General features: G+C 30.1%; 1 protein-coding gene across 1 annotated transcript; it reads right to left on the bottom strand.

Annotated features, from left to right (window-relative positions):
- Positions 1-1,038: 1,038 nt before the first annotated feature.
- LOC129962771 (uncharacterized) lies at positions 1,039-23,433 on the bottom strand. The gene is made up of 2 exons (XM_056076766.1): positions 23,203-23,433; positions 1,039-1,905 (listed from the first exon to the last, which is right to left on the bottom strand). The coding sequence occupies exons 1-2, from the start codon at positions 23,431-23,433 to the stop codon at positions 1,039-1,041; spliced, it is 1,098 nt and encodes a 365-aa protein (XP_055932741.1).
- Positions 23,434-23,527: the final 94 nt, after the last annotated feature.

Below are 23,527 nucleotides of genomic sequence, written 5' to 3'. Positions count from 1 at the left end.
TAATCCATGTTTCAGATTCATTCTGAAGTACTTTTGAACTAAAATAACACAGAATAAAGGAAATTAAAAAATGTCTAATCTGCATAGCGTTACCCCAACTAGCGTAGAAAAATTCACGCATTTGCGTTATCGTAACTGGCGAAGAAAATTCACGCATGCGCATTGTGTTCTGATTGTTGCCATGACAACCATTATCAACGGATGATTTAAATTATTTTTAGGTTAGTTGCATGCTTTTGTAAGTAAATTGTATTTATTTTAGTTATATATTTTTTGTATATGCTTATATTTTTAAGTACATCGTTTTTTAAGTAGTTTTTTTAAACCTGTTTTCGACCGATTATTTTAAACGATTCATTTTATTTTCTTAGTGTCTGATGCATTTAAAATGAAACATTGTTAATGAATCGATTTGTTCATGATGAATCTGAGAAAATTTTGTTGACAAATTCTTGAGATATTACATAAATTAAGAAAGATATTCTTTAGTGCTCATAAAGTTTAAACGCTCAGTGACTCTGCTATCAGTAATCATATTATTAAAAAAAAATGCTTTGTTTCAGTAAAAAATATTATTATATTAATTGCAGATTAAACATTTACACTTTAATTTAAAGCATAAATTCTACAGGTGGTAACAGAAAATGAGAGAGATACATATTACGTTATGACTGAAGGCCTTTATAATATTATGAGTGAATTATATGACTCTCAAAATTTGAAGTTTTAAAATATTTTGATGAAGAATCTATTAAAGTTGGAATTGCGTAAAATATTTAATGGTACGACCGGAGTTTAATCACTTGCTTGGCGCAATTTTTAAAAATCGCCAGCAACGGTCTTGCGAAATGTTCAAAAGCAAAGGAGCAGATGTTCAATTATAGTGCATAATAAAGATTGCCAGCTTTGGCGCGTTATCGCAACTTGGCGAAGAAGAGGATTAAACTCCGGTTCAACCTATTTAATTATTAAAATTTAAACGAACATTAAGATTGGTGAACCGGCTGGTCGCCAAAGGCGGCTAGTATATAATATGTTTCAAGACCGGGTAGGATTGATGATTTGGCTATTACTTTTATTGATAACTTCAGCATATGATCTTCTGGGGTAGTTTGCAGTTTGGGTTTGGGCTCTAGGTATTGCAGGACATCCTTTCCAGGCTGCTAGGTGGCCGGTCGCATTGCAGTTAATGCAAACAGGGTTCCCTATTTTTTCTTTTATTTGGCAGTCACGGGTGGGGTGGTTTCCGTTACATTTGATGCATCTGGGTTTTATTCGACAGTTCCTGGCAGAGTGGTGGAATCCGGAGCAGTTGTAGCATATAGTGGCAGTATTTTTTGTCCTGTAAGGCTCTAATTTCACGGACAGGAAACAAAGGTGTTTAAGGTTGAAGATATTCTTGTAGTTACCGGTTTTTCTGACTTTTACGAGAAATAATGGGAGGAGGGTTTTTGATCTGAAGTTCTTCATTTGGTTGATTCTTTGAATTTGATAATTATTCGCTTCAAGTTCGTTTTTGATGTCATCTATTGTGGTGTAGTTCGGGAGTCCTCTAATAACTATTTTGATAGGTCTTTCTTCAGGAGCTTCATTGATAATGAAATCTTGTTTTTTGCTTTGGAGTAGGCTAATTATTTCACGTCTGCTTTCTTCTGTTTTTGGTTTTATTTGTATAAAACCTCTTTGAAAATGGTTTTCCGTTTCAGGATGTTTCCTCATTATCTCTTGTAGTATTTGATTGAAGTTTTCTTGGATAACTAAACTGATCGGTGCTATTGATTTTGGTGGCCTATCACTTTCTTCTTGTAGATGGGAGTAGGAGTTTTCCGTGCTGATTTTGAAATTTTCTTCGGTGCGGGGCTTTTTATTGACTGCGGCTTGAGACTGCCGGCCTTTTATAGTTCCCTGAGGCGGGCAAAGAAGGCTCTGGACCAATCAGGCGTATCTCTGTTCCTATTGGCGCAATTGATAAAATTCTGGAAATTTCCAGTAATATCTATTTTGTCGCAAAGCTTTGAGATCATTGACGTGGCACCAACAGAGTTGACCGTAAAACAGTCATACTTTTGTTGGAACTAATTGCGCTGGGAAGGAACATTACAAATTTGTAACAGTATAGTGAGAACTGTAGATACTTCAGAACTCAGGCAATCACGTAGTCAAAGGGCGGATGACGCATTAATCGAGTATGTTTCAAACAGTTTTTTAATTAAGATGAGAATCAATAGAACTGACATAAATGAATTCAAAAATTAGATTTTAATGTTGTTGGCAATAACCCCTTAAAAAAGAATACACATTTATTTGTATGTATTTTTTTTCTTAAAATTTATTATTTTTTATTTTGATTTTAATGACCTTATGTGACATGCGACGGTGATTGTCATTTGGAATGTTGCTAATTTAAATCTAGAATTTCCGGATCTATGAAATGTAGCTAAATTTGCCTAATTTCGTTCATAGAACAAATATATCATTTAAATATTAGATATATGGATGCTGTTATACTCAGGAGAATATGAAGTATCTCTAAATATTATCTATTTAAATACTATACAAAAATATTATTTATTTTTACCAAACACAAAAAATTGTGAAGTTTTTATGTATGAAAATATTTCTCAAAGTCATTTGCTGAAGAATCTGGAAATGACTTATAAAATTATATTATATTATTAATATAATATAATATATTATTAAAATAAAATAATATTAGATATAATATAAAAATGACTTTTTAAATTATATCTAAGAAATAATTTTAAAAAATAGTTATTCCGATTAATCAAATTCTTTTCATGCCAAGAGCCACAAATTTAATACATATAAAATATCTGATACAAGTAAATACATACAAAGTAATTAAAAAAACTTTGATTTTGTTTATCAAATGCCTCCAGATATACACATAAACTTTATGTACTGTGCGTTTCAGTATCCCGAGGCTACCACTTTTCGACGCTTCTACTTCATTAAGGGGTGAGGCACGGAACGTGAACGCATTTCCGGATTTCGTCATTCTTTAACCTTGATTTCTTATCCATTAAATACTTTTTCGTTTAGTTATTTTTTTTCCCACGTGCATGTATTCAAGCCACAAAAAAGCTTTCAAGAGTTGCATGAAAAATATTTTATATATCATTAAATATGACCGTGATTATCGCGAGTTCGCAAATCGTACAGACTAAGTCTATGGCAAAGGATACCGACGTGCGCTGATTGGTTTAAGCCTTGGCAACTTTTTGGCAATGTTTTGCACTCATAATAGTGTAGTTTTCGCTTATTTGGCTCAAACCTTGTACCTTTCATTAGTTTTATGGAAGATACGAGTGAATATCAACACGATGTAATTTTTATAATTATAATTGTTTTCTCTAAATATTACTAGTAATACTACTAATACTAATTATTAATAATAATAATAAATATTACTAATAATACTAGTAATACAAGTAACTAATGTTGTTTATGCACAGGAGTATAAAAACTAAATGAAAATAATTACTCAACATATGATGCAGCAATTAAATAATTCTTCTTTTTCTATGATTTTCGTGCCTTTATTAGATAATTTATGCAGTCATTGAAACTTGTTGCTGAACGTTTGTTACTTTCCCATCAACTACATATGGGGAGATGATTACTTAATGCCCAAAACGTATAAATATGTAAGCTTTAACGGAATATGGTATTTTTCGGTATGACATCTTTTTGGCAAAACGTTGCCAAAAAGATGCCAAGGCTTAAACCAATCAGCGCACGTCGGTATCCTTTGCCATAGACTTAGTCTGTACAATTTGCGAACTGGCGTGATTATCTATCGTTGTTAATTTCAAAAAGTTATAAAAAAAAGTCAATGCCAAATAAAAGAAAAAGTTTTTTTATCATAAAAAATTATTATTATTTTGTAAAAAAGTTAATTATAAAATTTAAAGAACAGAATTTTATTCATTTTAATTTAATCTTTTATTTACTGTTGAAACATTATAATTTAATATTTTAACAGTAAAAAAGATTGTTCTAAAGTATTTTATTATGAATTAGTATCTTTTTCCCATAATATTACGAGTAGGGATTGCAATACCGGTATTTTGAGCCATTTTACAATTTCGTAATACCGGTATTCACAAGTTTAAATACCGGTTTTTCGGTACTTACTAGAAATTTTTTAAATTGTCTCCACTATATGTTCAGGGATCGCCAACATTGCAAAATAGTATACGTTTTTGTTTTTATGTCTCTCTAAAGGGCGAAATTAATTAGCTAATTAATGGCTTAATGAATTGCTTAAATCTAAATTAGCGAAACATGGATTATCCCTGAAAGAAGATATTGTATCCGTAACGACTAATGGAGCAACAGTTATGAAAAAAGTTGGAAAGTTGATTGGTGCAAATTAGCAATTGTGCTTTTCTCATGGAATTCAAATAGGAGTAATAGATGTTCAAAAAAATAAAGAACAGGAGAATCCAAATACTGTGGATATAGAAACTTCGGATTCCGACTTTGAAGAGAATGAGAGTGATATTGACAATGAAGATAATGACAATATAGCTGTTGAAGACGATATTGCTAATGAGGATGAAATATTAACCCATCAAAAATTGCTTCCTATAATTTATAAAGTTCGAAAAAATGTTAAGATATTTAAACTTTCCCCTACAAAAAATGCCATATTACAAAAATATATACTAACTGAAAATAAAACGGAATATATGTTAATAATAGATTCTAAGACACGTTGGAACAGTTTACTCCTAATGATTTTTGAAATTTAGAATTCCCGATTTTTGAAATTTAGAAACCCAATCCAAAAAGCAATAATCGACTTAAACCTGTAAATTAAATTTCAGATAGTGAATTCGACTTAATATCCAGAACTATATCAGCTCTACTTCCAATAAAACTGACTATAGAGGCATTATATCGGAGAGATTTTAATTTATTAACAGCTAATGCAACAATAAATTTCATGTTGCAGTCATGAAATAACAGCACACATCATTATCAGAAGAATTATGTATTACATTGAAAAATCGCACAGAAGAAAGGCATACCGAAATAGAAAATGTCTTATGGTATTTACATAATTATAATGATTTTTAAAATAAAAATGAGAAAGAAGAAAAGAAAATAATTTAAATTTGATTTTTATAGTAAATTTTCTTAAAATTTTTTACTCACAAATCTATTTACATTCGGAAGAATTCGGTAGTTATCGAAGATTATGATGACACTCATGTCGATAGTGAAAAGGAATTGTCTCTAGAACAAAAATTAGAATTAGCGATAAATAAATTTAAAAAAATCAACGAACTAAAATACAATACAGAAATCAGCTATATCCAAAACCATCCGACAAGAAATTGATTTATTTGAAAATGAGGGATTTAGAGGTAAATACTTGGAAAAAGTATATCGCGCATTGCTAACAGTACCACCAACTAGCGTAGATGCCGAAAGAGCGTTTTCGACAGCTGGTCATTTTCACACAAAATTACTTTTCAGACTTAAAGGCAGTACAATTGATACATTATGTTTTTTAAGATCGCATTCCAAAAATTTGTAATAGTACCACAGACTGAATAGTGATATTTACACTTTTTTTGTGATTTAAATAAATAAGTTGTTCCTTTACTTTTTTGTGATTCTTTATATGCTGTTATAATTTATAAGTTACAATATTTTTTTGATATTTACCCTCTCTAATAAAACTGGCTAATAAAACAAAGAAACACCTGCGTTTTCTTTCTTTTTCTAAAATTTCTAATACCGGTATTAAAACCGGTATCCCGGTATTAAGGTCTAAAAAATACAGAATACCGGTATTGAAATTTTGGTCCGGTATTGCAACCCCTAATTACGAGTCATCCACTGTTTTTAAGTTTTTGTCCGCAAAAAATCTGAGTTCACCTTACTGTTAAATGTAATCATATCCTCTTTTTCATCTTTTCTCTCATCCCTATTTTGACTAAATAAACGCATCCTGACACATGCGCAAAAACACGAAGGATTTTCGAATTTGCGATTGAACAGTACATACAAGAACATTATAAACAAGATAAAAAATATCCAACAAAAACATAAAATAAACCTGTAAGTAAAACTAGATGAAAGAACAAAATTGCCGAAAGATATTTCCGATATTGAATCTTTCATTTTTGGGATCTATTAATTTTCTTTTAAGTAAGATTCTATAATATTTTTAATATTTTAAGTGCTTATTGTATAAATTCATTCATTTTATTTTTCATTTAATCTTGCTTATTTTACTCCTTGATTTTTACGTTTGATGGAATTCATTATTTTGTGAAGTTCAGCTCTTATTGTACCAAGGTTTCTGATATTTTTGTCTTATATATCTGATTTTTTTGTCTTAGTAGTTCGCGCTGTTTTTCTCAACCCGATTTTAGTGATTAGTTTTTATTTGAGTGTTAGTGAACATTATGGAAAGGGAAGATGCCTTTGTAAAGAAACAAGACTTAAGATCTTATTGTCTATTTAGATCTAAAGTGTTCTGCAAATGATATATATATATATATATATATATATATATATATATATATATATACCCAATATTCCTGGTGGACTAGCTAGTCGTATCTCTATCTCTATCTATCTTTATATATATATATATATATATATATATATATATATATATATATATATATATATATATATATATATAAAGATAGATAGAGATAGAGATACGACTAGCTAGTCCACCAGGAATATTGGGTGTATTTGCATTTAGATATGACTTCATATCCATGATTCCACCGAACTGACATCCAACTAAAGCCGCGTGAATTTAAATTCTGTTTATTGTGTACATTAACCTTTCTAATAAAGACCAGTCTTATGACATCATAAAGTTATTAAAAACGTAAATGTCCGATTCTCTATTAACTTTTGAAATCATGTAATTTTTGCATTTTTTTTTATTTGCCTAATAAACAACAGCAGCAAAGATATTAAACATAATCTTTCTTCTATAGTCTTAACAATGAATGGGGAAAAATCTTGGGATTAAAACAAATTCTTCTAAAAGATCCAAATTCGACATGAGTGGAGAAATCCCTATCGGAATCTCACGGTATATAAGTACTGGGAAAAATATTTTCCTTCTCTTTTAGTTTTTCCTCAGTTCGCTCTGTGTCGTTCTGTGTTGATGTGCTCGTCGCTAAATCATGCCTCACGGGATGAAATAAAACGAAGTTAAAAATTGAAAGTGTCCTTTCTGTCTTTGACCACAACTCTGTTTCGAAAATTATGGTTATATATATATATGCAATGGTATTTTAATATCTAATCTATTCCAAATTAATTTCTTAAATTTTTGCCTAATTCGGCCCATGTCGGGGTCGTTCTAAAGCAGCGTTTCTCAACCTTTCAGTATTCGTGGCCCAGTTTTCAATCATAATTTTCAACTCGTCCCCCCCCCCACTTACAATAAAAAAGTATACAACAATAATGTATATTGAGTATTTTGCATTCTGTTTTTAAATTATTTTTAACTAACTGCCAGAAAAAGAGTAAAAGCGAGCCAACATTGGCGGGAAACCACGTCTGGCATTTTGCAAAGCGGGCATTGAACAGATGAAGCGAATGAAAGGGGGGGATTTTAATTATTATATTTGAAATGAAAACCAAACAGGGAGATAACGTTAAAATAATATGAAAGTAGAAAATTCGTTAATGAATGTTAATCTAGACGGGGTGAGCTAAATTTAGAAACTGGGAATACATTTTTTCGAAAAATAAAAGAAATAGAATAGAAGCATGAATGAACAAAAGAGAAAAAAATAAGTTATGTTGTGGAATAGAATCCACATGACCGATGCCGTCTCGAGCATGCGCAGATGTTTTCTCATAGGAAGAAGGAAAATGTTTGGTAACGCAAGTTTCAATTCCAACCAGTCTATTCCACCTTCTATCGCTATCGAATATATCGTGAATATGTATGTTATATATGTTTTCGTATTAATTGCAATTCACCACATTAAATATTTACGGCAGCAGATTTATGCAGACTCATGGATAAATTTTTAAGCGGAAGTAAGCGAGCATTAGAAGCATTAGACGACAGTTAAGCATCAACAAGTACACAGACGATCGTGGTTCCGAAAATAAAATCCAGAAAATATTCTCAAGAATGCTTAAATTTTAGGTTTACCAGTACTGAAGTAAATGAAGAAGAAGGCCCCTGTGTATCATTTGCTCAAAAATGTTGGCCGCAGGCAGCATGAAACCTAAAAAACTTAAACGACATTTGGAAGCACTTCATAGTGAGTACGTCAACAAATCCAGAGAATTCTTCGAATTAAAATTAAAATCATATAAAAAGCAAAAATTATTTTTAAAGAAATTTTGTCTGTGAATAAAAAAGCTTTAATTGCATCTTACAAAGTTTCATATAAAATAGCCAGATATCAAAAACCTCACACCATTGGTGAAGAGCCTATGTAAAAACTATGTTTGGAGATAATTTTTCAAAACAATTGCAGTCTGTGCCTGTTTCCAATGATACTGTTGCTCGTCGAATTGGTGATATAGCTGAAGATGTATAGTGTCAGCTTTTCTCGAAGTTGCGTGACAAATTGTTTTCAATACAGCTTGACGAATCAACAGATAGTAATAAAGATGCTCATTTAATTGCCTATGTTCGATTTTGTGATAATATGTCAGTAGTAGAAGAACTACTTTTCGGCAAACCAATAGAACTCAAAACAACAGCCCTAGAATTATTTGCTATTTTAAATGATTATATGAAGGAGGCAAACATAGAACGGAATATGCACCGATGGTGCCCGTTCAATGTCCGGAAGATTCCAAGGTATACAATGTAAAACAAAAATCGTCTCAGTGCGTCTGGACACATTGCAGCACGGCAAAACTGAGAGAGGCTATTTCTAATATTAAGCCTTCCTTCGAAAAACTTTGCTCTGCAATATGTCCCCAGGAAGTCACTAAAAATTATTAAATTAGTTTTAATTTAGTATGTTTTGATTAAGTAAGTTTTGATTTAGTAAGTTGTTTTACTTTAATAAGTTATTTAATATGTCGAAATGTTACCTGTTTTCTATGTGTATGTGTGCTTTCCTTTCAGTAAGTTAATCAATTTTTTTAAAATAATATTTTCTCTTGGATATTCTCGCTCCCCCCTTCTAGTGCCCCACAGGTTGAGAATCGCTGTTCTAAAGTGTTCTCTTATTTCCTGATCCCATTCCACTTTTTCTGTTTAATTAATTCAGCTTGTAAAAATGATGCGCCATTAGTTCCACATGTCGAAAAAAATGATCCCTCCGTTGCTTTTTGAAAGTTGAACACGTATATTGTGGCGGAAATCTTATCTTATATAAGATCAGGGATAAAATGTTAAGTTGGCCTTTATTTTTCTCTTTTCGCTCTGTGTCGATCTATGTTGTGTGTGTTCTTCGCTTTCGCTTGTACATAATGCGTGCTTCTCCGAGATAAAATAAAACGACATCAGACCTTCGAACCTGCCTTCTGCTTTCAAGAATTATATGCTCTCTTTCTATCTTTCTCTCTCTCTCTCTCTCACACACACACACAGCAATTCCCTGAATTCTAACACCCATTCTTCCAATAATGCATATTAAATGTTTTTAAAAATTTCGAGAAAAAGTAAGCAAGTCTGTCACGTAACGCTTTGCAAAATATATAAGCTTTTTAAAATTTACATTTTGTTTCAAAAATTAAATTGTTTTCGTATTTGTATGCATATTGCATTTATATTCTGAACTGAAAACTAATTTGAATGCTAGTCATCCATTGTTACGAATTCGTTGTTATGATTCATGATGGCTTTTCAAAGTATGAAACCATCGGTGCATTTTTTCTTGACATAGGCTAAAGCCTTTGATAAAATTTGACACGGAAGAAAGCAATTTTTTAAATTTATTTTATCGTATTTTTTAATACCAGTCAGCGTTTGCTTGAATAGCATATTAGAACGAACTTTTTTATGTATACGGTGTAAGTGACACTCACGCTGCAATACACAAGAAAATTGAAGTAAGAACACTATCGATTTTTTATTACCATTTTACGTGAAACCCTTTCCTGTCAAAGGAGGCCAGAATGTGCCTTGGCGCGAATGGCTGCATTTCCTTTCTTAGTGTCAAGCGAATCACAAGATCCTGCTGCCACGACGAAAACTTATCGGCTCCATAAATAATTCATCTGAAATTCCCTCTTGAAAAAACTGTTTAGTAATCCGATTACTCGAGTGAGTGTAGAACAAGAACTGCGAACTTTTTTACCAGGAGAGTATTATTACAGGAAATAGGAATTATAAAACCATCCAAGACGTGTACTACGGCCCGGCTATCCGATTACTACTTTAACGATAGTAATGCATTATGGATAGGAAAATGGTATTTGAACCTGAACGTAAAACTTTCATATTTCAAGTGTTGACATGAGAAGATTGCCTAAGGTGCGAATGCAAAAAGTCTCGTTTCATGGACTTATTTTCTTAAAAGAAAATGGCTTTATTTTCTTTCTTTTTCTTCTTCTATATTTTTGTGTCTTTTTTTTCTTTTTTTTTTTGTGTGTTTTAATCCGAATATACGTAAATTTGAATATTACTCGCGAAATTTTGGACATTTTGCCTCCATCAGTCTTAGCATCGAAATGTATAGTTCTAATCATAATCAAAAGTATCGGTATCTCTAGTAAAAAGAAAATATACGAAATTTATCTCTAACTTAAGGTATCGTATGCTTTTTTTTGTGATAATTCAGACAATATTCACTTTTTTATGTGTTTTAATCCGAAATACGTAGATTAAAATATTACTCGCGAAAATGTTGGACAGTTTATATCTCCATCCATCTTAGTGCCGAACTGTAAATGTTCTAATTATAATCGAATGTATTAGTATCTCTTATAAGAAAAAGAAGAAGAAGGAAAAAAAAAATCGAAATTTATTTCTAACTTAAGAAGCTGTATTGTTTTTTTTTTTTTTTTTTTGATAATTCAGATAATATTCTTAAACTATATTTTCATACATCAGACGATATTTTTCATTGAGAATATAGATTACAGAAATTCATTAAATGAAATCAAAATTTGTTGTCAAGTTTTGTAAGATCACAAAATTACAAATATTACAATATCTATTTAAATATAATTTATTTGAATTGCACCTAAATTATGTTACTTGTCTGAAAATTACACTGCACTGGTTTTAACAATTACAATCATATATGCCAAAAGATCGCGATCAAAACAAAAAATAATAATAAAAAAGTTTTTGAGATTCAATATTAGTTAGAAATTTTATTTACTGATTATTTTATACTCACTGGGTGATTTTTTTAAACAATATTCTGCTCTTTAGTTTAACACTTTAAATGTTACTACAATGAAAAAAAAAAATTATTGTAAAAAGCTAAATATACAAAAATTAGGGAAAAACATTAATAAAAAAAATTAAGAAATATTTTAATCTTAAATTATTTTTATTTGTTTTTTTAAAAAATTTTATTGATAAAACTAATCTTGTCTTAAATTCTTAAATGAAAGCTCAGCTCTTTTCAGACTGAGTTTTTTAAAAAATGAATATCGGATTCTTTATATATATATATATATATATATATATATATATATATATATATATATATATATATATATATATATATATATATATATATATATATACCATTAAACTTTTTTCTGTTCTTTTGGGAAACGCTTAAAATGATTTAAGGCTTTTTTCCCCCTCGAAGGTATTTGATTTTATCTTCTTCAGCTTTTCCCCCTTAACAGTAATCCCCTGACAGTGTTTTTGTATCTTCCTGGAGAATATCACGTTTCTTCCAAAGGATATTTGCTGATCGCATTGATTGCCACGTGCTGGTTCAACTAATCGTCAGATTTTCGATCTTGGGACATGGTATATCATTTTTTATTTTACGAAGCATATAAAGAGTTAAGTATTGTAATTTGGAAAAACTCAGAACTCGAGATTTTGATGTTTCTCCACCACCCTGAGTCTAAATAACGCATATTTTGGAATTATGTCTGTCTGTCTGTCTTCCGATGAACACGATAACTCAAAAGCAACGTTAGAAATATGAAAAGTGGCAAGTGGTGTTTACGCCAAATTTGTATATTTCTGTCAAATTTTGAATAAATTCTATTCACTGGAAGCTTGTCTATGTGTCCGAGTAGAGATGTCGACGATAACTTCAAAAGTTAAAGAGCTACATGTATAAAATTTGGTACATAATTTTAGCATTTAAATTGTAGATTCGTATTGAATTTGCAACAAAATCCGTCAAGGGGATAGCTGTCCGTCGGTCTATACATTCTCATGCATGTAAACATCGTAATTGAGAAACGCAACGTTAAAAAATGAATGTTGATATGTAATATTGTTGCTAAAATTGTTGATATGAGTCACATTTGGTTTCATTTAGTCTGAAAACAAGGCGTCAAAAGTGCTGTTTCAGTTTTCTTTATTATGCTACTAGCCGCCTTTGGCGACCAGCCGGTTCGCCAATCTTAATGTTCGTTTAAATTTTAATAATTAAATAGGTTGAACCGGAGTTTAATCCCCTTCTTCGCCAAGTTGCGATAACGCACCAAAGCTGGCAATCTTTATTATGCACTATAACTGAACATCTGCTTCTTTGCTTTTGAACATTTCGCAAGGCCGTTGTTTGCGATTTTTAAAAATTTCGCCAAGCAGGGGATAAAACTCCGGTCGTACCATTAAATATTTTACGCAATTCCAACTTTAATAGATTCTTCAGCAAAATATTTTAAAACTTCAAATTTTGATAGTCATATAATTCACTCATAATATTATAAACGCCTTCAGTTATAGCGTGATATGTATCTCTCTAATTTTCTGTTACCCCTCGTAGAAATTATGCTTTAAATTAAAGTGTAAATGATTAATCTGCAATTAATATAATAATATTTTTTACTGAAACAAAGCATTTTTTTTTAATAATATGATTACTGATAATAGAGTCATTAAGCGTTTAAACTTTATGGTCACTAAAGAATATCTTTCTTAATTTATGTAATATCTCAAGAATTTGTCAACAAAAATTTCTCAGATTCATCATGATTGATTCATTAACAATGTTTCATTTTAAATGCATCAAACACTAAGAAAATAAAATGAATCGTTTAAAATAATCGGTCGAAAACAGGTTTAAAAAAAACTACTTAAAAAACGATGTACTTAAAACTAGAAGCATATACAAAAAATATATAACTAACATAAATACATTTTACTTACAAAAGCATGCAACTAACCTAAAAATAATTTAAATCGTCCGTTGGTTGTCATGCCAACAATCAGAACAATGCGCATGCGTGGATTTTCTTCGCCAGTTACGTTAACGCAAATGCGTGGATTTTCTTCGCCAGTTACGTTAACGCAAATGCGTGAATTTTTCTACGCCAGTTGGGGTAACGCTATGCAGATTAGACATTTTTAATTTCCTTTATTCTGTGTTATTTTAATTCAAAAGTACTTCAAAATGAATCTCAAACATGGATTAATTAACAATGTTTAATTTTAAATGCATAAAACATTAAGAAAATAAACAGAATCGTTTGAAATAATCCGTCGAAAAATGTTAACCCTAGCCTCATTACTGTTGGGAGAAAAAAACAACTGATGCCTTACTTATTTGGCGGTGGGGAAAATGGAAGATTTTTTTGGCGGAAAAGTTGGCGGTGGAGAAAATGGAAGATTTTTATGGCGGGAAAGTTAGTTTTTAATTAATAATTAAAATTCTAATTAAAATTTCAAAAAAAGGGACCCCAGGTGCACATTCCCGACCTCTAAGGTATACATGTACCAAATTTGATAGCTGTATGTCAAATGACCTGGTCTGTAGAGCGCCAACACACACACACACATTGAGCTTTATTATAAGTATATAGATGAAACATATTACGCTAATGTGTCAGACACTGAAAATAAAATTCTGAGCAATTGAGATGGTCAGAACTTGTTCCAAGGTACAAATGTTATACGAGAAGATTATGTCTTTATTAAGGAATATGTGAGAAAACTTCAAGGAGACCATTATCGCTGGTTTTAAACCTTTTTTGTTAACTAACTTTCTTGTTTGTCTAGTCGATGCAAAATTTGAAATCGATTTTAAACTAAAGGCTAGAGCTAGGCACTTTAGAATTTAAAAGTAGTTCAGAACTAGATGATAATGCAATATTAACTGGCTTTCTTTTCTGTTACGTATTCATTTTGCATCTGGTGTATTTCACCAGGAAGTAGTTTTTGCAAGATTTTAATCACACAAGATTAAAAGGCAGGAAATAAATATTTAAATATAAATTGTTTTAACATACCACATTTTTAAAATGGATAAAATGATTTCTACTCGCCCCATGCTAATTGTCCTGGAAATCTGTCTTTGTGAGTTTTTAAAATTCAAAATCACAGAGTATCATGAAAATTCGCGATTGTGAATTTTAAAAATTCACGAGAAATTTTCAGGATAATTAATACGGGGTTAGAGAAATTATTTTATATTTTCAATCCATTTTAAAAACGTAGTGTATTATTTTTTTTATTTAAATAATTATTTTTTGTTTACTACTTTAATTTAAAAAATGAGTATAATAGTTTAGATTTTATACAATGGAGGTTAATGATGGGAAATACAACTTCTTGCCCGGCATTTTTATTAGTTAAATCTTTAATCCTGTATTACTTTATTATGTATTGTAAATAATAAAAATATAATTGCAATAATAAAATAATTTAATTTTTACACTTTTAATTTGAACAGAGATACTTTTAATCAACATTTTGTAATTAAACTATATAAATGTCTTAAAATTCACTTCAATAAAATTTTAAAATTATTTTATGTGTCCCTTATATTGATTTGCATAACTATAGCGCAAAAAATGAGTAATGTAGAGTTTATTTACTTTATTTGAAATCATAGACGAATATTATAATGTTGAAATCATAGGCAAATGTTTGAGAAAAGCGCAATTAATCAAGTAATTTTTAAAAATGTACGATGAGAAAATAAAATAAATCTCTAACTAATAAATATTTATATTTATAAAAAAAAGTGTTCTGCGCATCGCTGTCTGCTGTATCCAGGCGAATCTATTGTTCTTTCATCCGTAAAATTTGACATACAATTGTAATTGAGACTAAATGCACGAAGCCAGCATTTCATACTTAATGTAAAGCAATTCTTTCCAAAGAAAATTTTTTTAATATAAAGATAGGAAAATTTGACCTTGATTGCAACAGATGTATGTAATATTAATAATTAATATTTATATTAGTAATTGTGACGTATCATTTTTTAAGTCTAAATGATAAAATATGAAAATTCTTTTTCTGCCTGGAAACTTGCAATTTTATATTAAGGTTTAGACTTTTATTTTTCCTTATATTGATATGCATGACACCAATTAAATTTCCCCCGAATAAAAATTTGCCGGAAAAAAAAACTTTAGCCGTATTCTTGACTAATGCAAAATCCCGAATCCATAGGAATGATACCTTATTTCAACATAACGAAAATAAGGATTAAAATTTCAATCCTAATTATAACATAAATAAACGAGTAGAAATTTTGTTCTACTTAATTGAGCTGAAATTTAAACATCGCAAAATCACAGAACTAGAAAAAAAAAAAAAAAAGAATTTGGCTTTAATATCATAAAGGTGAAAAGCTTGATTTTCTCTCACTATGAGGGGTCTCCAAAGTATTATATTTGGGCTCTCTCATTATATTCTAAAGGAAGGATCATATAACTCAAGGGGGGAGGGGTAAACATTTTAGCTATAAAGTGGTCTAGCTATATCAGATCAGCCGATGAATGTTATTTTTTACAAATATTCCCTATCAGATTTTGTATATTTACTGAATTCTTCACCTCTAGACCTGTTCTTCACAGAAGCACGTAGTGATTTGAATATCAAAACACAGCGAAATTTATGTATCTTTGTTGAGTTAGTAGGAATTTTCTCAGTATTTTTTTCTACCAAATATTCTATTGCTACAGAAATCGTTTATTCTGTATATATAGAGTGTAAGAAATTCTCGGTGACGGATTAAGATTCTTTATTCTACAAGAAAGTTCACAATACCAGTAGTAAAACTCTGTCGAAGCTTTTACAAAGACAGTGCTTTCAGAAATCAATAACATACTGTTCGTTTCTGTATTCTGAAACGACCACTTTTCGACGATTCTATCTCATTAAGGAGTGAAACGCGGAAGGATGTGCTCATTTCCGGAATTTCAATTCATTGTTAAATGTACATATCCTCCTTTCAACTTTTCTCCAATCCCTATTTGGTCTATTTAAACCCATCCTAATATATGCGCAAAAGCACCGGCGGTTTTAAAATCCATTGGCAAATAATACTAGCAGGCAGAAAATCATGAATTAAATAGCAGCACAGCACAACAATGGTCAGGGTAAAACAACAAAAGAGGTCGTTCTGCGCTCAATATTCCAAAGAAAAAATGCGTTGGACTGACTGGCTTTATTTCTATTGTGTTTAAATAGGTTTTCTGACAGGGTATATAATTTTAGGTCCTCCAGTTCTAATTGATGCATAACCATAATTCTTGTATTTTCTAGAATCTTCACTTTATCGTCAAACTCATCCGCAATTCACCAATGAAAAATGGTCGACAAGTTCGAGAATCATTGACCTGACATCATTTCAACATCTATTAAAATATTTGCAAATCTCTCTACTTCAGCATGGAATTAATTGAGCTAGGAAACAATACTAAAAATTTATAACATTATGCTAATCTAATCCATTACTTTTAACACCGTGCACACAACAACATGTAGAGATTGAATATTCGAAAAGAATAGTATGGGAATAAGCAGAGTACTGATATGACCAATTGGGTTTAGACATAATGACAAAGCCAGCGCAAATTCATATGATTTAGCAAATACTTTCTAAGATGAGAAATAATTATATGAACCAATCGACGAAAATAATATTACAATTAATGAAAAATGAAATATGAGTACAAATAGGGCTTGGAAAAAAAAAAGAAGTTAAATAAAAGTCAAAGAGCTATATAGATAAACGAAATAAAAAAAAAGTGCTACAACTTTATAGAAGAAATGTCTGAAAGATTCTGAAGGCAATATAGGAGGCTCGAATAAAAAACATATATGTAAGCTCCACAGAAATACGATTGTAAAGAAAGATATATGGAATAGTATACTATTGGGCGAATATCTGATGTCTGGATATTGCTAGTAATAGTTATGAATATCTTTATAAATATTTTCTATGGATGAAACGTTTGAGTTTGAAGAAGAATCTTTGGTTACGTTAGTGTAAGGCTTATTGAGTAATACTAGAACAAACGAATAACTTGTCTAAGGCAAATGTTTGACATCTGAACTTCATATATAATCAAAAATAATGTTTCATTCCATTGAATATACGTTGCAGAAACTCTATGATTTCTTATTATTGTTCATGAATTAAATCTATAATTCAGATGTCTAAGATATATTAATGTTTAGCTGTCTGTGCAAATGTAATTTAAACTTGCTATTAACATTTGGGTTGGTATTTAAATAAATTGTGCAATTAATTGGATCATCTACAATGCTTCTTTATTTCAGATAGAATAAAAAATAATGTTAATTCAATATACTGACCAGTATAATTTAAAATGCTACAGTTCTACTAAATGATTGTTGTAATGCAATGAAGCAACTGAAAATCTAAGAAAAAAAAACATATTTACTTTATAGCTTTTTTTTATTCAGTTGATTTATTTTTGTTTCATTTCTTGATGTTCTAGAATAAATCTTTTACATGTGTATTCTCTATGAAAATACACTATTTTAATATGTTCGGAATTTAATTCTCAGCTTATAGATTGGTTTAATTAAATTTTGATACCATGAATGGCGCCATCTGATGATGTATTTCAGAATGAATTGGTTTCAAGATTTTATTATACAAAAAAAATGGTTGATAAATTAAAGACTAAAAAATATCAAAAATAATTCAAATAAAGATTTATTATTTATTAGTTCATAAATAAAAGTGATTTTATAAACATTTAAAAAAATTTCTACAGAGTTTTGGAAAAACAGTTATACACCTTTAAAAAAGTACTTTCGTAAATTTAAATTCTACGCCTCTTATGACATTTTCTACCAAAATTGCTACTTTAGCCCTTAAAAAATAGGAATCACCAAAAATAGAACGCGAAATTTATTTGAAAATATAAATTATCGACCTTTAATGTGCATAACATTCCACCTAGTTGAAAAAAAATATTTATTTTTACCAGATCTAAAAAAAAAGTGACAGTAAATCACCTTAAATGAAATATTAGCTTTCCAAGATTCTAAGAGAAAAAAATCGATATAACACCAAAATGTCTGATGGGAAAAAATAGTTTGAATTTTATGTCATATAAAGTAAATTTTTATTCGAAGTTATATCATTATATATATATATATATATATATATATATATATATATATATATATATATATATATATATATATATATATATATATATAAATCGAAGAGAATCTATATTTTCTTCATTGATTTCTCATTATGTATACTATTTCATTTTTTTAATGGCTAGAAAAAGAAAGTATTTAAATGTTAACATACGTGCAGACGAAAAGTAATTTTTACTTTACATTAATTTCAATCTGTTCAAGAACTTCAATATCCATGGAAAGTTTTGCCTTTTTCTTTTCATTTTACTAGTTGAGCCTTCTTGAATAAAAGGATTAGTTCTCCAAGGACAAGTTTGCCTTTTAAGGAACTAAAAGGTATAGGTATAACATTAAGAAGGCTAACTTCACGAATCAATAAAGATTCTAATGAAGCAATTCCCTACGCCTTTAAAGGATTCCACAGAATTTCCTTTTTTTTTCTTTTGTAAATTAGTTTTCCAGCAGATGGCCTCCATTAATAGCTTCTTTTTGCAAGTTAATTCCTTTTAACCTTCTGAACAGATGACTAATAATTATTTAGAAATAAAAAATGATGTAGACCGTGTTCTCCATTTTGTCTCCTTGGATAAATGAACATTTGTAGGCTTTTTACCCACGAATGTAACCACTACTAACAATAAAAGAGAATGTAGATCACAATGTGTGTGTTTGTTGGTCCTCAAAAGAGTTCACTGTTTGACTCATAGTTATCGAATTCGAAACAAATATCTTTGAGAAAAAGTGATTGTGGGTTCGGAAAATTTTTTCAAAATTTTAATTAGAATTTTGTTTTATAAAATTTAATAAAGTGGTTTTTCAATGACAATTTCTAGAAATATTGCCGAAAAAATATTATTTTTATAAAATCTTAAAATTTGAAATCTTGAATTTTACTTGAATTTTCACAATTTAAAAAAAAATATTTTTATTCAGTATTTTCAATAATACTTTCCATTATTTCCATGAAAGATAAATCAATTACATCATTTCTACAAATATCTAATCACGTGCTTTCTTGAAATTCTGGAAAGCAAAGAAATGAGAATTCTTTTGGTTGAATATAGAGTATGTTTGTTTTATTAATTTTTACTTTCTCGTATAAGTATATATAAGTAAAGTAATCATCACAAAATTCGAATTCGGGATTTTGTCGAATATTTGCGTTTAGCTTTACATGAATCTGAAAAAACATATTTTTGGAATTAGATTTAGGTACATTTCCGTTTCTGAGAGCTGTAAAAAAATCGCCAAACTGTTGGGGATTTTTTACGATTTTTTTTACTATTGACGATTTGGTGAAAATAATTTAACTGTCGCCAACAGCTCTTGGAATATAATAGTATTTTTCTGTGTCCGAGGACCTTAAAAAAATCGCCAAAATGCTGGTAAATTTTTTTTTGTTGGCGATTTGGTGGATATAATTTAACTGTCGCCAACGGTCCTCGGAATATAATGGTACTTTTTCGTTTTCTTGGGCCGTAAAAAATCGCCAAACTGTTGGCCCCTCGGAAATGGAAAAATACCTAGGTTAATATATTTTTCACTTTGTCTGTGAATACGATAGTTTAAAAACGCCTTCTGCTAGAAAGATGGAATTTAGTAAATGATCTTTACACCAAATATGTAGATTAAAAAAAAGTTATTCCATTTCAAAATCTATTTGCAAGAAAACTGTATGTTCAAGTACAGGTGAACCCGGTAATTAAAAACTGAAAAGCAAAGTGGAAAAATTTTGGTGCATGTATTTAATGTTTAAAGTTCAGATCCCATCCAACAAGATAAACTGAGAATCAGATCCAACAAGAGATTATTTGTCTGTAGGACTGTACTTTCACACTCAAGTAAGCGCGATAAATTGAAAATGCAACTATTTAGATAAATGAAATGTATTTCATAATTTGAGTATTTAAAGTATAAATATATACCAAATTTTGAATTATATCAGCCAGAGAGTGAACCCTTTGTCAGTCTATATTTTCACATAAATGTAAACACGATAACTTAAACTCGCAATGATAAAGGAAATTTTGTATGCGTTCTTATTATTACACTTACAGCACTGTGTTAAATTTTGATTTCAATCAAACGAAAATAATGCATCCAAATGCTTATTCCGTTTTATCTATTCTACTGCGAAGTACAAAACTCTCATGCGTGGGTCTTTGAAAATAAAGTCCTGAACACTCGTTTTCGTTACAACCTTCCCAATGCTCACAGTTTTATGGGATATCTATTAATGGGGGAGGGATAACATATTCATTAAAGAGCCCACAAGGGAGTTTTAGGCAAACCCCTCCACCTGATTATGTGATATCTATTAACAAATTGCTCGAAGATAATACAAGATAATTCAATGAACTCAAAGATTATATTTGTTATATATATTTTTTCAATATCTTTGAATGCAGCTGATAAGTTATAAGACATGCTGGCGCATTAAATGAATCATTTCATATTGGAATCCATTGCTTATTTTATAAGAAGAACCAGTGGGAATGGTCTCCCCAAAACTTTCTCGCATACCCTATAATAGACTTGTCATGTCAGTGAACACCTTCCATGGTATTGGCGTACAGTAGTTACGAAATATTAACTTTATCTCGAATTTAGTATTTTTACTGAATCTTTCGTATTTGATCGAATCGAATTTATGCTTTAGACATTTTTTCTCAACCAATTGGAACAAAGATTTGACCTAAAATTGCACTTAGTCATAAAATCCTATGCTAAATTTAATATATTGTCATCGCGTTTTTGAACGATCTCGTTTACATGCATCTGAAAGTGCAGACAGACAGACGGTCAATCCGTTGTTGAATTTAAATCAAAATTTGACAGGTGTTACACCATAGAAAGTTCTATCTGTGTACTAGATCTCATATATCTATCTCTATTGGTTCTGCAGTTAACATTCGAACACCCGGACAGACAGATTTTCTCAAAACATGATTTTGCTCAAAATTTGATAGTTATCTGCAAATTTACCATATTCCAACCTTCTAGCTCAAAGAGTTCTGTCACAGACGGACATTTTCCAAAAATGTATTTTTTAACTCAAGGACGTCGAAAACGAGAAAATGCGTCAGAATTTCGAGTTCGAATTTTTCGATGATTACTATACTTTTTTCTATACTATGTGTAGGAGAAAGTAAAAATTTAAGGTACCATTTAAGTTGCGAAAGTTGTATTGATGCCTCTCTCAATATTTAAATAAATATGTTGAAGAAACAAAGAATGATTATGAAGAAACAAATAAGAGAACTGAAATTACATATAACCCATATTCCCGACGAACTAGTTAATCACTCCGAGAAAGTTAGTTTATGAATAAAAACAATGTCAGCTTATTTCGGCTATCTATACGCAATATTATCATGAATTATTCCAAAAAGAATTGTAACAAAACACACAAATTTATTGTTCCTTACATTAACCACAATTATATTTTCAAAGGAATTCATTGGTAATATTCGAAAATAACCTCAAATATTGTATAGTTTTGTATATTATAATACGGCCCCTTTATGTAATCTTTGTGCTTAGTTTCATTTTTAGGTAATAAAAAACTTTAAAAATATAAATATATAAAGAAATTTGTTCTACATTTCTATGTAATAGAATTCGAAACAATTCAGAAAGAAACGCAATTAAAAAAAAATTCCATCAAAAATCGCCATAGAAAAAAGAATCTTATCAAATGATGCAGATAATTGTCAAAATATTCGCAGTTCTCAAACACATTTTTTTCTGGATATTACTTCATATTAAATTACATTTTTATGACATTTGGAATTCTAAATTGCTTTCCTACTTCAGCTTTGCTGCCACCGTCTTTTAGAAGTATTCACACAAATTTCTGGCAAGACATGAATAAAAAATCTTCTGAGCGATGGTGAAAAAACTGTGACAGGGCCATTAGAATCACATTATTTATATACAAAATTTTTCTTCATGGCAACATGTCGGTCGTCAAAAGAAAATTCTTCACAAGATTCCGATGAATTTTTAAAGAAAGACTAACTCTTTGATAGTATTCTCACAAGTTATTCTCCAACGAAGTTCTTTACTTTGCGTTATCGAATTCGATCAAGTATCAAACATCAGACAAAAAAAAGCATTTGGAAAAAAATTAATTATATTTTAGTCAAAAAAAAAAAGAAAAAAAAAACTCTATCCTATAATTTAAATTGACACAAGATAAAAATATGGAAATTCCTCTATAAATCAATCATTCTTACTTCTGTAATAAGTAATAATTTAAAAAAGGATAGAAATTTCTCGAGAGCGAAGTCTGATCAGCATAAAATCCAAATATACTTTCCAGGATGATCTTAATATAAATCTTGATCAGCATTTCTCTATCTGTGGTACGCTATTCTTAGAAGTACACGAAATGTTCTCAAAAGGGTACGAGAGAAAAGGATTTAATTACGGCCACTGATAGGTTGGATATATGATAAAAATAAAAAGAATATAAAAAACTGTTGTACCAATTGACATTTCCGATTGAAATTATATTTTATTATAAAAAAATCAAAATAATTAAATTGAATCCAAAATTTTTTTATTTTAGAGAGGTGAGAATGTTTTAAATCCAGTTTAGGTATATATACTATCCCTCAATAAGTAATTGGACACCTGTGATAAAAGAGAAAAACACAATTTATTCATATTTAATAGTTGATGGAGCCTTCACCTGTGGCACTTACAGCCTTAACCCTACGGGGCATACTTTCCACAAATGTTTGGATGACAGACAGTGGTATTTTTTCCCACCCGGCATGGAGAAGACATGTACGTTCTTTCACCGATTTTGGACGGTTGTCGCATCTCTTAATTCGGCGATCCAACTCGTCCCAGAGGTTTTCTATAGGATTCAAGTCTGGACTCTGGGCAGCCCAGTTCAGTCGGTTCACCCCATTGTCCTCACACCAATTCATGATGGACTTAGCAACATAACAAGTGGTGTTTTCATCCTGGAAATAACAATGATCCAACCCGTGTGTGCCAAATCCTGTTGTCTACTGTGGAGGC

Source organism: Argiope bruennichi, chromosome 3 (assembly GCF_947563725.1).
Source record: "Argiope bruennichi chromosome 3, qqArgBrue1.1, whole genome shotgun sequence".
NCBI lineage: Eukaryota > Metazoa > Arthropoda > Arachnida > Araneae > Araneidae > Argiope > Argiope bruennichi.
This window is presented reverse-complemented; position numbering and strand designations above follow the sequence as displayed.